General features: G+C 42.2%; 1 protein-coding gene across 1 annotated transcript in view; it reads left to right on the top strand.

The window, feature by feature from the left end:
- gpc3 (glypican 3) overlaps positions 1-13383 on the top strand; it is a 124967-nt gene that overhangs the window by 94595 nt on the left and 16989 nt on the right. The window contains exon 7 of the mRNA XM_053506141.1: positions 9940-10144. Coding sequence (XP_053362116.1) covers positions 9940-10144 — 205 coding nt within the window. The remainder of the gene's footprint in view (positions 1-9939; positions 10145-13383) is intronic.

Below are 13383 nucleotides of genomic sequence, written 5' to 3' on the forward strand. Positions count from 1 at the left end.
CCACTGTGAGTGAGAAACTTTATTGCTTTCATGTCATTCTGATCACAGGGAATGGTTTTGGTTTGATGCCAGTGTATGATGTAAACCAGTACATCTAAACATAAAATGCAGCAATTGAGAGTGCACCAAGGGAACAGCGCAGCAGGAACTGACAGGTCAATAGACACCATTTTTACAATGAATAGACTAAGGAAAATAGCCGTTGCAACAGCCTTTATGATAACCCAGAGGCTTGACATTAGACAAGAGACATGAGGCAAGAGTTTCAGTGTGTACAAAGCGCAATGCAAAAAAACCTGAGGTGGTTCAGTAGGATGGCTATGGAGAGGGGTGGATAGTGTGTAGTTTGGGTGGTGGTGGATCCGTAGCACCTCTGTGATGGCAGCTTGACAAACAAGTGGTTGCTTGTATGTTTGGTGTCAGCAGCAATTTTCACTGCGGTTCTCTTTCGCCCTGATGGTGTCGAGGTGCTTGTTTCGGTGAGCTCATAGTCTATGAACTTCTCAGCTGAGTGGATCACTTGCTGGTGTTACAGATGGAAGAGACACTTTTATCAACCTGTATAACACGATCCAGTATATAATGGGATACAAGTGTTAGATTTCCTTCAGTAAAGGGTGTCACTTGACAGGGGAAGATTTGACATTTCACAACTTTGCACTGCCTCATTGCTGTCTTTAATCATTCACTCACCTCTCTGTATAGTTGCCTTTTTATATTCAGTAGGTGGAACCCAGTATGTTTCCCACACTGTTCTTTCCCCCATGCTAACCTAGCTTTTTCCCCCCTTCAGCTTTTTACTATCTGTCTCTCATGAATTATGTCTTATGTTTTTTTTTTTCACTTTCTACCCCTGAATTCTCTGCTTTGTTTTACCAATCTGCCTCACTTCCTCTCCATACATCTGCTGTACAACTCAAGCTTGCATTCTTGTTCTCTCTTATTCATCTTCCTCTCATACTGCTTCTATCATTCACTCTCTCCCCTGCTGGCTAGGAGGTTAGGTGGAGAATGTAAGAGGTCTTTTCCTTCCAATTAGTTGGCTGCTAATGAGGCTGAACCTCTTCTTTCCTCCCTCTCTTGCTCCGTATCTGCCCCCTTAGCCCGGAAGCCCGAGGTTGATCTACCCCTCCTCTTCCACCCTTTACCTCCCATCTTCTACTTAATCCCCCCCGGCACACTGCAATTACCCCACTGTAGGTCGACAACAGCCTCCCGGCAAGGATGCAGTAGGAGAGCTGACTCAAAGTAAATTATAATACGTTCATAGACGTCAAGGTCGGAGCACCATTCTCATTCCCAGAGGCGTCGTAAAGCCGAGATCAGCATAATTGTTACAAATAGCATTATGATTATTTTAAGACATTTATTAAGCAGGAAGTCAATTAATGCCAGTGAAATGATGATGTTATATTCAAGTCCATATTATTGTAGATCCTCCAGCTTTTAAGTTAACTGGAGCAAATGGTGTCATGTTTAAAAATGGTAAAAATTCGAAGATTTAGTCGTCTTCTTCTTCATGCATCAATAGTTCACTATACATGCAGCTCAGGTCATTTCTGCTTTCCAAGTCTGTAGTTCCTGCGAAAGAAAGAGGCCTACAGGTGGCAGCGTTCTTGCATTCTTTCTCACACTGCAGTTGTAATCAAAGCCTCCCCCGGGTTGCATGGGAGAGTTCGGCCGCGCCGGTCCGTTCTCATGGCTCAGTACTGCGGCGCTCACGCGGACCTCCGTCAGCAATTTTCACTCCAGGAAGCACAAAGGGAGCCTCTCGTAAAGGTCAGAGGTCCCACTTCCTGTTTCCTGTCTACGCCAGGTCATCAGAGGGTCTACTTGCGAGGGTCGTGTACCCCTCCGCCCCTCTTCCCTTTTGTTATGGGGGCCTCTCGACCCTGGCCTGCATTTTTACAATGAGAGAGAAGGCGAGGGAGCACGGTCTCACACATAGCGAGTGTGAAAGGACTGCTGAGTGTCACTGGCTATCGGTGATAAGCCTGAAGTTAGGAATGAGGACATGACCTCTTACAAATGCATTATGTCATATAGTCAAAAAATATATATTTAAGCTAAACTTAAAATACATTCCGATTTCACATGGAATACAGGATGTAAGGCATAAAACACAACAGGGGATGATGGTATCAGTGGTATGATGTGATGAAGGCTGATGTGTTATTTTCCTACAACACATCATGAAGTGTTTTATTTCTCTTACAACACAGTGATTCGCCAATGCTTGCTTTTTCTATTTATTAATAAATAGCACATTTAGCTTTTTTACCATTTAAATTTACCCATAATGTCGAGGAACATCTGTGAAGCAAGTTTGTTTCTGTTATCACTTCCAGACATTCCTTTATCCCCCTCCTTTTTTTCCTCTCTGTATTGAAGTTAATAAGACAAAAAATGTAGCTTGTCATCTTATCAAGATACCACAAAGTGTAAACTTCTCTCTCTCACGGTGGAAAACTCCCCTGCTTTTACAGTCGTCCATGTCAATGATATCTTGTTTTTCCTTGGTCACATATGTTTATTATTTACAGAATAGATCACATAAATTCTCTAAAGAAGCTATTAATGTATGGACAAATACTTGTAGACACCTGACCAATCACAGCATATTGAGATGTTGAGGATTTTGAAATTCATACAGTCAATATACTATGTTTACATTATTAATATATTCGATGGTCAAATTAGACTTCAGCTTAACTGTTTGCTTGGACACCAAGGCGATAAGATGTGGGTTTACATACAGAGGTCAGAATATATGTTTTTTGACATGGACACAATAGTTCTTTCTACTGACCTTTCATCTGCTGGAAATTTAATAGCAGAGGAAGAATAGCTTCTCATGTCTTCTGACAAAAATCCTGGTTTCTGCATTATGACTGGCTGCAAGAATACAGTATCATCTCTGATTGGTTAGATGCTTCTCCACATGTGCTATATGAGCCAATCAGTGCCCCATCCTTCACTAAAGACGAGGAGTCAGTGGATGAAGGTCTGAAGTAAAGACTCACAACATCACCTAATGTTACAGACAGAAAGAATATATATATTTATCCCAACATGGAAAAAACAATCAGAATAACTTTTTACATAGCTAATATTTTCCTGCTGAAAGGATTATCCAGAGTTTGCACCACCACTGTCATTTAGATCAGGCCGGATCGGGCAGAATGTTCTGATTGAGGTGGTTTAGTAATGCATTTTTTATTCTAATTATTATGATTAGGTTATGATTATTAGTGGACTATTTGGATCCATGCATATACATCTAGTCTATCTGTTATTATTGTTAGTGCTATAATAAAAGGAATATAGAAAAAGAAATTCACTTTACCAAGTATTGCGTAACCTTCACTTGTGCTGCCTGGGCCTTTGGGTGCTGTGGGATGTGGGATGGGTCCTGTGTGGATCAGGTTTGGTGTGCTTAGTTAGATTGGGGAGTTTAGAGGCAGGATCAGCAACATTGGGCTTTTTGCCGCTAAGCCTCATTCATGGCGGGCTACGTTGCACTGATGCCTTTCTATCACAGCCAGCAGACTTTTTTTTAACGAGTTGGGCTGCTTTGACTGGAGGAGCTAGTCATCAATTTGCTGCTATATAATTGATAATCAATGTTATGCGGTCTTAATGTTATGGCTGATCAGTGTATAATAGTATTATACCATATTACAATACGGTATAGTTTAATACTAATATAGAACCATACTGTATACTATACTGCATTGTAATGTGGTATAATAGTATATAATACTATATTACAATAACATACTTGCCTCCATTCCAGTCAAAAAATTTCCTTAACTAATCAGCGTTAATCTTCTGTTAAGCTTATTAATGACAGCTAATAAAAAATAATAATGGTAGCAGGGATTCAGTGCTGCATTGCAAATCTTCTCCTGAACCAGGATCTCATGACTTTCAGTATTATAGTGATTATATTTTAAAGCCAGAGCCGATCTCAGATCAGTGTAAGTAATAAATATGATGTCCTTTTTTTTCCCCAAAGCATGTGTATTTAGAGAACATAAATGTATAATCAAGTTCTTTTGTTGGAAATGCGTCATTAGTTGAGGCCGGAGGAGGAGCTGGGAGAAATATTAGGATCCTGAAAACATGTTTTAGATTTGAACATGACCTAGAAAGAGAATAGTAATTCATTGTAAAAGTGGCACACACCCAGTTTTAAATGCCCAATGGAGCAGACGTTCTCTCTCAGTGTCTCATTCTGTCTCTCCCTCCCTCCCTCTCTCTCTCACTCTCTCTCTCTGTTTTTCTTCCTGTCTCTCTCACTCAAGCACAGAATGACTGATATTAAAAAAAAAAAAAATCTACCTGCAGGTTCTTCTACTTCACGTGATTGCTCTCAATACATATTGTAAAACCATGAACTTGTGGCAAGAGTTAAATATATAGAGCAACGTTGTAGTCTAAACCCTTTTTTTTTCACTTTTCAAATAACGTGTAAAGGTTGTTTGTATTTGTAATTCCTGGTTATTCATCTGTGAACGTGTGCCATGAGTCACACCTTGGCTCATTTTCCTCCATCTGCGCTCTGGTAGATCTGAGCCTTCAGATATCCCTAACCTCCTTAAACACTTAAACACATTACAGACACTAATCCTGTGTTTGTGTGTTGGGGGGGTATGCTGTCTTGTTGGCGACCAAATATTGCCACAAGGACAGGAATAACAGACAGGTTTTTTTTATTGTTTGTCTTTTTAATAAAACCTTCGGCTTTGTTTTTTTCTTATCAGAAAAGATGTCAGGACATGTTTATTGAGGTTATTATAAAGGTTAGACGTAAATTATGTCATTATGCAGATTATGTCATTGTAAGGTCCTCTGAAGGGTAGGTATACAAATGTGTGTGTCTGTGTGTGTGTGAGATTTAGAGAGAGAATTCAAATGGATTCCCTGTAGATCCTAGTTAATAATTGAACAATGTGAAGAATGCAGGAAATTGAGATTAAAATGAAATCAAATACGTATTTAAGCCCTAAGCTTATTTGGATATTCGGCCCCTTTAACTTTAATAATAAATGCCAGGTTTACACTGACGTGCCCTGAATCGATCTGAGCGCTCATACCGCTCTTAATTAAAGCATACAGTGGTATAGTATCTAGGGTTTTTAGTCACGAATCCTGGCGCTAGTCACAACGTTACTGTATCTAAGCTCCAGTCCACAGGCTCTACGAGACTTTACCTGTCTCTGCATGTCCACGCTCGTCCAAAGAGAGGATGTGCGCAGCCTGATGCTTATCGAAAAAAGTGTGTTAGAGGAAACCCGCTTTCTTCGGTCCCTCATCTATAACCGTACACAAAGGTCATGTTTTTATGAACCCGAGGATGCCGCCACTTTGTGCTGGATACACACCAAATAACATGCTGCTGCATGACGCATAAGACCAAACCACAGGCATTATCTGGGCTCCCTCTGGGGTCCATCACCCCTGGCCCTTAACAACGTTCTGTCTCTCACTCACCACCTCCATGCTGTGTGTGTTGTGGTTACAAAAGACGGCAGGACAAAAAAGCATGTCTGCTCTTGCTAGAGAACAAGGAGTCTGCTAGGCTCCCGCTGCAGATGTTACTGTAAACAGGAGTTACGGTTGAGGTGGAGACACTTGAATTATTAGCCGAAGAGGGGAAAAGATCTGCAAATCTGGGAGTGGTTACGTTTACCGATGGAAGAGTGATAGCGTCAAAGAGGAAATCAGGTGGATATTAGGACAGGGAGTTTCTGCAAATAGTGCTGTTTTTTTCAGTGGTTAGGTTTATCAATGCACACCATCAGGATATCACAACATCAGTCATAAGCTCATTAGGAAATACCTGCGAGTGCAAGCTGGGGTCAAATTCCTGGGAAGACTAATGCAATAGTTCAGTATTTGAGCAGTTACTAAATCGGTGCCAAATCTTAACAGAAAAGATGAGTCACTTATCTATTTTATCTCTTTCGCATATCTTTCTTATGACAAACTGCTGGTGATCTAGTTCTAATTTAAAGTCACCCACTTTGAGAAATGTCTGGAAAATAACAGCGGCAGTAACGCAAAGCCTGACGCTACAGATGAAGGTATGTTGATCATTTGAAACGCACTATTAGACAGGACGGTGCTGCAGTTCAACGCTAACACAGCTGTCCTGTGGTCCTGTCTCTTTCCATAGTGCGTTGAACAATCCACCATATGCCGGCCCTCAAGCGGACCTGTTTCCCTTTCTGTTTTCTATTGTGACTCGCTGCTATGGGAGAGGAGGCTCGCAGACATTCTGATTGCATGTTTCGTGTTGTTCAGCTCTGCAACATTCCAGAGGATCTGTGCAGCTCTTGCCTGCAAACCACAAAGGGAAAGGGGGGAAGGGGGCTTGATTTGGTTCCTAATATACAAGGCATGTTCTTGATTTTTCAGATGTTTTCATTTGTTTTTCCTCGATGATTCCTTTTTGCGTCGTGTGTTTGCATCGTGTGCGCGCGAGTGTTAGAGAATGTTTTTAATGAATTCTGAATGGAGGGTGCTTTTTCCTCTTGTGGTGTTCCCTGAGACCCAGCTGCCTAGAGCGAAACGTCACTTTCTGCGCAACCATTCTATGCCACCGCAGCAGGGTGCGGTATGTTTGTGTGTACACCCGTATGCGTGTGTGCACGTGTTAGTGGGTGAGGGGAAGTTCACGGGCTCTGTCGGCGTATCCAGTTCTCCGCAAACCTCACGTCAAACAAGGCACCGAGCGAGCAGAGCTTTTTTCGTCCTAGTTCTACCTCATCCTGCTTTATTGGGGGTTTGTTTTGAAATCCCCTCAACCGCCACTCATGCTCCCTCTTTATGACTGTTTGCCTTTAGTTTCATTTGTTCTGCGGGACAGCGTGGCTCCCGCTGTTTCCAGGCAACCATTTTTGGGAAGGAATTCCGAGCAACTCGCATTGAGGCCTCTGGCACATGCGGCACACGCAAACCCGCTGCTTAAAGAAGAGAGAACCGGATGCATTTACAAAAAAAACCCAAAAAAAACAGTTGGTGCCAAAAATCAAACATAGTGAAAGAGAGGAACATGTGTGGTATACTTGCTTACTGGAAAAGCCCCAAGAGAAGACAGGGCCAGATGCATTAACATCTCATTCGTTACTGAAAGTCGAGTGTGGGGGGAAAAAGAGCGCACTTGTGTTAGGTTCGCTTACACTCATTGGAACAGTTTGTACCCAGTGGAAAGGAGTTTCAGCAGCTGGCATTCAGTAAAGCCGCTTTGCTGCTGGATTTCACTCTGCTTGGGCCTTCAACATACAGAACGATGCTGTTTCAGTGTGAGTGAAATCTGGTGAGCAGTCTGTTTAAAGGAATCAGTGTTTACCACAAGTTCCTTTGGCCAAAAGCAGTAGCAGTGCTTTTAGAGAGAGAGAGAGAGAGAGAGAGAGAAACTCATGTATGCCTCCAGTATCTGGCCCTGAATGGAGGCTTGTTTGGTACTCTGGTGGAAAATGTTGTATGTGCGTCCTCACTGACCTCCCGAATTAAGCCAGCATTAAAATCGCAGATGTGTAGTGCGCAGGATAAGTTGCTGCGGCTGTTCGCCCCTTGTTTGATGCAATTTGATGATTATCGCACTCGCCTTATTAAGGTCCCTGTCATGGACCATGGTTTGCAGATTTGTTTTTTTGAGAAAAGCAATCCGGAGCATGACCCACCTGATCTCAATTTTCTCTGGTGGAAAAGGGAAAAAAACAACAAAAAAAATCACAAAAACAACAACAACCACATGCTTGCGTCTGCACATCGGAAGGAAATCAATAAAAAAAAAAAGAAAGAGTCAGAAGACAGAAGGCAAAGATGAAAGGAAAAGGCAGAAGGCGTGGAACGTAGTGTAATTTACTTTGGCAAACCATTGAACTTGTTTGTTGTGGAAAACTTATTGAACATCCTTGTTGTTTCCGTTGATGTTTTGCCACGTTAGATTCTCCATACATTTAAAATAAACCTTTCTTTTTTCGTTTTGGCATGACTTAAAAGCTTTTTGTGTAATCCAGTAAGAATTATAGCAATTTTACATGTATTATACATATGATGTCAGATATCAACTAATGTTTTAATTGGAAATGTTGGTTTGTGACTAGGAAATATCAGGTGAAAGGCTTTTCGAATTGTGTTTTTGCGTGTTCCGTAGAGCAATCGTCTATATAAAAAAAAATAAAAAAAAGAAGTTTTGTCTGTATGTTGGTCAGAACTCACTCTTTCAATGGTATCTTTTGAAGTTTACCCTGCACCTTAAGTGAAAACTGATGTAAAAGTGATGTTATGAACAGTTGTGTGCCAGATTTAATAATTTACTTTAAAATAAGCTATCTTAATGTAAAATAAGCTACTTGCTTAATGTAACCAAACACCTACAGTAATAGATATTAATTATAAAATATAAACTGAATATTTTTATTAGGATTACTTAGTACTGTATGTTTACCGCTAAGATAACAGCGCTGAAGTGTTATAGGTGAATTTTAACGCGCTGGAGTAGTTTCAAGACAAAACTTAATCTTTATCTGAGAACTTTTTCGATTTCTCATTTGTGTTAATTCTCCCCGATGACCGAACAGGAAGTGTATTTGACTGATGATGAAAGAAGTACATTGATTTTATTTCCTTATATTAATAAGTTAGGCAGAGAGTACTGCCGTACAGAAAGACTGGCAGACATCTACGTGGGTTTTAACCTGAAATTATAACATCACTGATATTATAGCTGATCAGCTAGTTTTTTGTTTTATCCTTATGATTCTTTTCCCATTAACGACGGGTACTATTATTAAATATAATAAATAACATAAAATAACATGGTGTACAGATGAACATTTTAAGTCAGAATAGATGCTGCTATCCCCAAGTACTTACTGATGATTTCAGTAAGGCGGTAGTGTGTAGGAGTTGCTAGTGGGTCTGTATTTCCTCAACAGGACACAAGATGCATCTGATTTGACAAATTCAAAATAGAAGTAGGAGATGCAAAAACCCTAAACAGTTCTGAGAACATATTAGAATCTTAAAACTGGTTCAATCTAATAGGCCCTGATTCTAGAACTGTACGACTTCTGGGTGTAGAATTTGTTTAGTCAAATGAAGTTACCCTGAGTCACATTTAAAAAGTTTAAAGAAATTTGAATTTATTTGTGTTACATAATTTTAATGTGTTAAGAATTTGACATCAGTTAAGTTCAGCCTTTATTTGTCACATATACATCACTGCACAGTACAAGACAAGAACATCTTCTTTATTCTTCATATCCCAGCTTTGTTAGTAGTCTGAGGTCAGAGCACAGGCTCAGCCATTATACAGCACCCCTGGAGCAGACAGGGTTAAGGGTCTTCCTCAAGGGCCCAACAGCAGGAAACTGCCGGAGGCTGGGGTTCGAACCAGTGACCTTCCGATCAGTAATTCAAAGCCTTAACACACTGATCCACCATCGCCCCGATGCGTTAATGTGCTAATACTGACAGCCCTACTTTAGATTTATCTCACTTTAAATGCTAAGATGCTTATGTGCTTAGTTGCACAGACACCATCAGCAATGTAACTGGGACAACACACGTTTGGGCAGACAACAAATTACATATCCTCTCTAACGGCACCTAAATTATAGTTATTTGTCACCAGTGAATATATAATGTAGAGAAATAAAATACCTGGTTTCAAAATAACAGCTCTATGGTGCTATGATTACTCGGGTTGTTGATTTGTTTGTTTATTTATTTATTTTTAAAGAAAGCTCTTTTGGAAGGCTCATTAGAAAATTTTTTTTAGATGGATGTAGTGTCAGCGATATCTAGGTTGATACTTGCTACAGTATAACTTTCAGCAGTTCATCACAGTATAAACACATCAATTAAGGAACGGCATATCCGGATCACACCGAAGGCCTTTTTACCTCTTATTTGTCTCCTCAGCTGTTACGCATGGTGACGTCGCCGGAGAAGCGATGGAGGGCTCGTCCAGGAGGGGGCGCATCACGGAAAGATCCAGATCGACTGAACCAAGAGTTGGAGGATGACGAAGGTCTGGAAAGCGGTGACTGTGACGATGAAGACGAATGCACTGGCGTTTCAGGACTCGGGCCACCGACACGACGTAAACGTTTACGTGTTTTCGCCGGTCAGTTGAACTTCTTCTACTGCTTCAGATTAAGACGTTTAAATGTGACTTACGTAACATATTTAAATACAGCTTCAGTGCTAATCCAACCCTTCTCATTTTCACAGAATGATTAGAGAACTCACCCAAGTGAAACGTTAAACACGCAGACCCCTTGCAGGGCAGACAGTCTTTTCACTCCTTTAGCATTTAATTAACTGTCACGTCCTCTTTTCTATTCATGAATATCCAGACTACTTTTATTGTGGTGGCCCAGGAGTTGAACAGGTAATGCGTCTTTTTTGGTTTAATCAGTTACTTCTTGATCTTATTGCTGATAAAGAGCACAGAACGGTGGAAAACACAAACGGTTTCTGTTGATGCAAAGCAAAGCTTTAAAGAGCCAACAAACCGTACAAATGTAAAGAAACCAAACACAAGCAAAGAATAACAGGAGAGAGGTAGGAACAAGGAGTTTGATACTGGTTGACAAAACTCGCCCAGCTGAACAAACACGGCCTGGCCATGTTGTTGTAGCACTTTGTGTAGCACCTTCAGAAGCCGAGACATGAGGCTAAAAAGCTGCTGTGTCCACTGCATGTGAAATGGTTGGATAAAGCTGATAATTAACACTCACACTGAGTTCACACGCAGTCCATTCAGTCAGAATCGTGTCACAGTCCAGTGCTTGAAAAGTTTGCTGAAACTGAGGAACTTTGAGTGAATTTACTGCTTTAATTACTGAGAATGAGAGGAATTCGGCCAATTGTTGTAGGTGTCCTTGCATGGAGCTGTGTTAAATACGTCGAGACCTTGTGTTTGTGTGTGTGTGTTTGTGTGTGAGACTGTTTGTGCTCCGGTCCTGTTTGAAGTCCTTGTGGGTGTCTCTGTGAGCCAGGCATACAGATAGCAGCTGATAACTTGGTAGCTGCTGATGACCTAGTAAAATATGGTTGACCTCTGAGTTTCTTCATCCCGTTTTGGACGAATGGGCCTGAGGGAGTGAGAGGTCAGTGTGCCAAAGGTCATCGGCAGGCAGATTCTGTAATGGGAGGCCTGTCTGTGCCTGGTGCCAGGAGATAGACGACGTGGATCTGGTTTCACAAAGCTCTGCGAGGGGGAGAGAGAGCACAAGGAGGGGAGCCTATAGCAAGTCAGCAACAAGGTGCAGACAGCTTAAGGCCAGGACTCAGACGCTGCTAAGTCAAACCTGTCAGTCACCTGACCACATTAGGGATGGACTGAAGTGATTGATCGATGGTGTTTAACTCTGGCATGGGATTCCAGCCATCTTAACCCCCCCCCCCAACCCCCCTGCCCCCCTTCTAGTCTCTCCCTATTCTCTCTCTGGCCATGGAATTAACCCCGATGCATTCTGTGAAGCATTCCAGGGCAACAGAGCTATTCCAGGCCAGGCAGTCTGTGTGCGTCCAGTCCAGACAGCCAGTGAGTACAGAGTTAGGACTAGTGTCCCCTGATAACATGACTCTACAATGTCAGGTGCATTTTTGTTCTCCAATATACAGTCAATATAAGACACAATTAACCCAGTGTAAAAGATTGTATTTCTTTATTTTATGAATTATGAGTGTTGTGTACTGCTGCTTCTTGTTGGACTTGGATAGCAGTCATCCGGTAATAGGTGTTTGATCCATAACATATCAGTGGCAACAGGAGAAAACCTCTCCATATTATTTGCCTCTGTGTGCTAACTTGTCAATGTGCAACTTGGATTAGCTTTGATTACTTTCAAATTGATCTCAGGTACAGGCTCAGTGTCTCATTATGTTCTATAGAGACAAGTGCAGTCTCACTCGAAATAGTCACCTCTGTAATGAGCTCGCAGTTGGTGTTGATTGGATGGCTGGGAGGTTTAAAGCTCATATGTTTTACTTTTTTTTAACACGTTAGTAACAGTCATAGAGGTCCTATAAAGCCTGTTCACACTCCATTGACATACCCCTCACATAATTAGGGCCCAAGCACTATAGGGTGCGTGTTTAAAAACTGGTTGGAATCTTCTGCAATTAGGATGCTTGAGATTAGGATCTGGGTCCCGGGTGTGGTATGAGTCCCTCAGGGGCTCCCACACAAGATTTTGCTGCATAGCTCATACACACTTGCACATATGCACGCAAAACCCGGTACACATTTAGAGCTCATTGAGCTGAATTTCACACTACATGTCATGGGCTCAACTCAACAGGAAGTCAGTTATTTTAGGTTGTTCACATTTGATATACTCCTCCTAGGGCATTCATACAATCGCCAACATCGTACAGGTATTGTGGTGCGTCTGGGTGGCAATGGCACAGGGTGCTTGAGCCTGCTCATCATTGCTTGCAACTATATTGTTTTTTTGTATCTTAATTTCCCTCTCTTTCACTGCTTGTCAGAATTGTGGATTCTATGTAAATTAGCTACTGTCAAACCATGCACTGTTACCATCAAACTAGAGCGCACTACTACTAAACCATACACTGTTACCACCAAGGTAGAGCCCACTACTACTGAACCATGCCGAGTTACCACCGAGCTAGAGGCCACTACTGCTAAACCATGCCCAGTTACCACCAAGCTAGAGCCCACTACTGCTAAACCATGCCCAGTTACCACCAAGCTAGAGCTCACTACTGCTGAACCATGCCCAGTTACCACCAAGCTAGAACCCAGTACTGCTGAACCATGCCTAGTTACCACCAAGCTAGAGCCCACTACTGCCAAACCATGCCCAGTTACCACCAAGCTAGAGCCCACTACTGCTGAACCATGCCCAGTTACCACCGAGCTAGAGCTTACTACTGCTGAACCATGCCCAGTTACCACCGAGCTAGAGCCCACTACTGCTGAACCATGCCCAGTTACCACAGAGCTAGAGCCCACTACTGCTGAACCATGCCCAGTTACCACAGAGCTAGAGCCCACTACTGCTGAACCATGCCTAGTTACCACCAAGCTAGAGCCCACTACTGCTGAACCATGCCCAGTTACCACCAAGCTAGAGCCCACTACTGCTGAACCATGCCCAGTTACCACCAAGCTAGAGCCCACTACTGCCAAACCATGCCCAGTTACCACCAAGCTAGAGCCCACTACTGCTGAACCATGCCCAGTTACCACCAAGCTAGAGCCCACTACTGCTGAACCATGCCCAGTTACCACCGAGCTAGAGCTTACTACTGCTGAACCATGCTCAGTTACCACCGAGCTAGAGCCCACTACTGCTGAACCATGCCCAGTTACAACCGAGCTAGAGCCCA

This window comes from Clarias gariepinus, chromosome 10 (genome assembly GCF_024256425.1).
Source record: "Clarias gariepinus isolate MV-2021 ecotype Netherlands chromosome 10, CGAR_prim_01v2, whole genome shotgun sequence".
Classification (NCBI taxonomy): Eukaryota; Metazoa; Chordata; class Actinopteri; order Siluriformes; family Clariidae; genus Clarias; species Clarias gariepinus.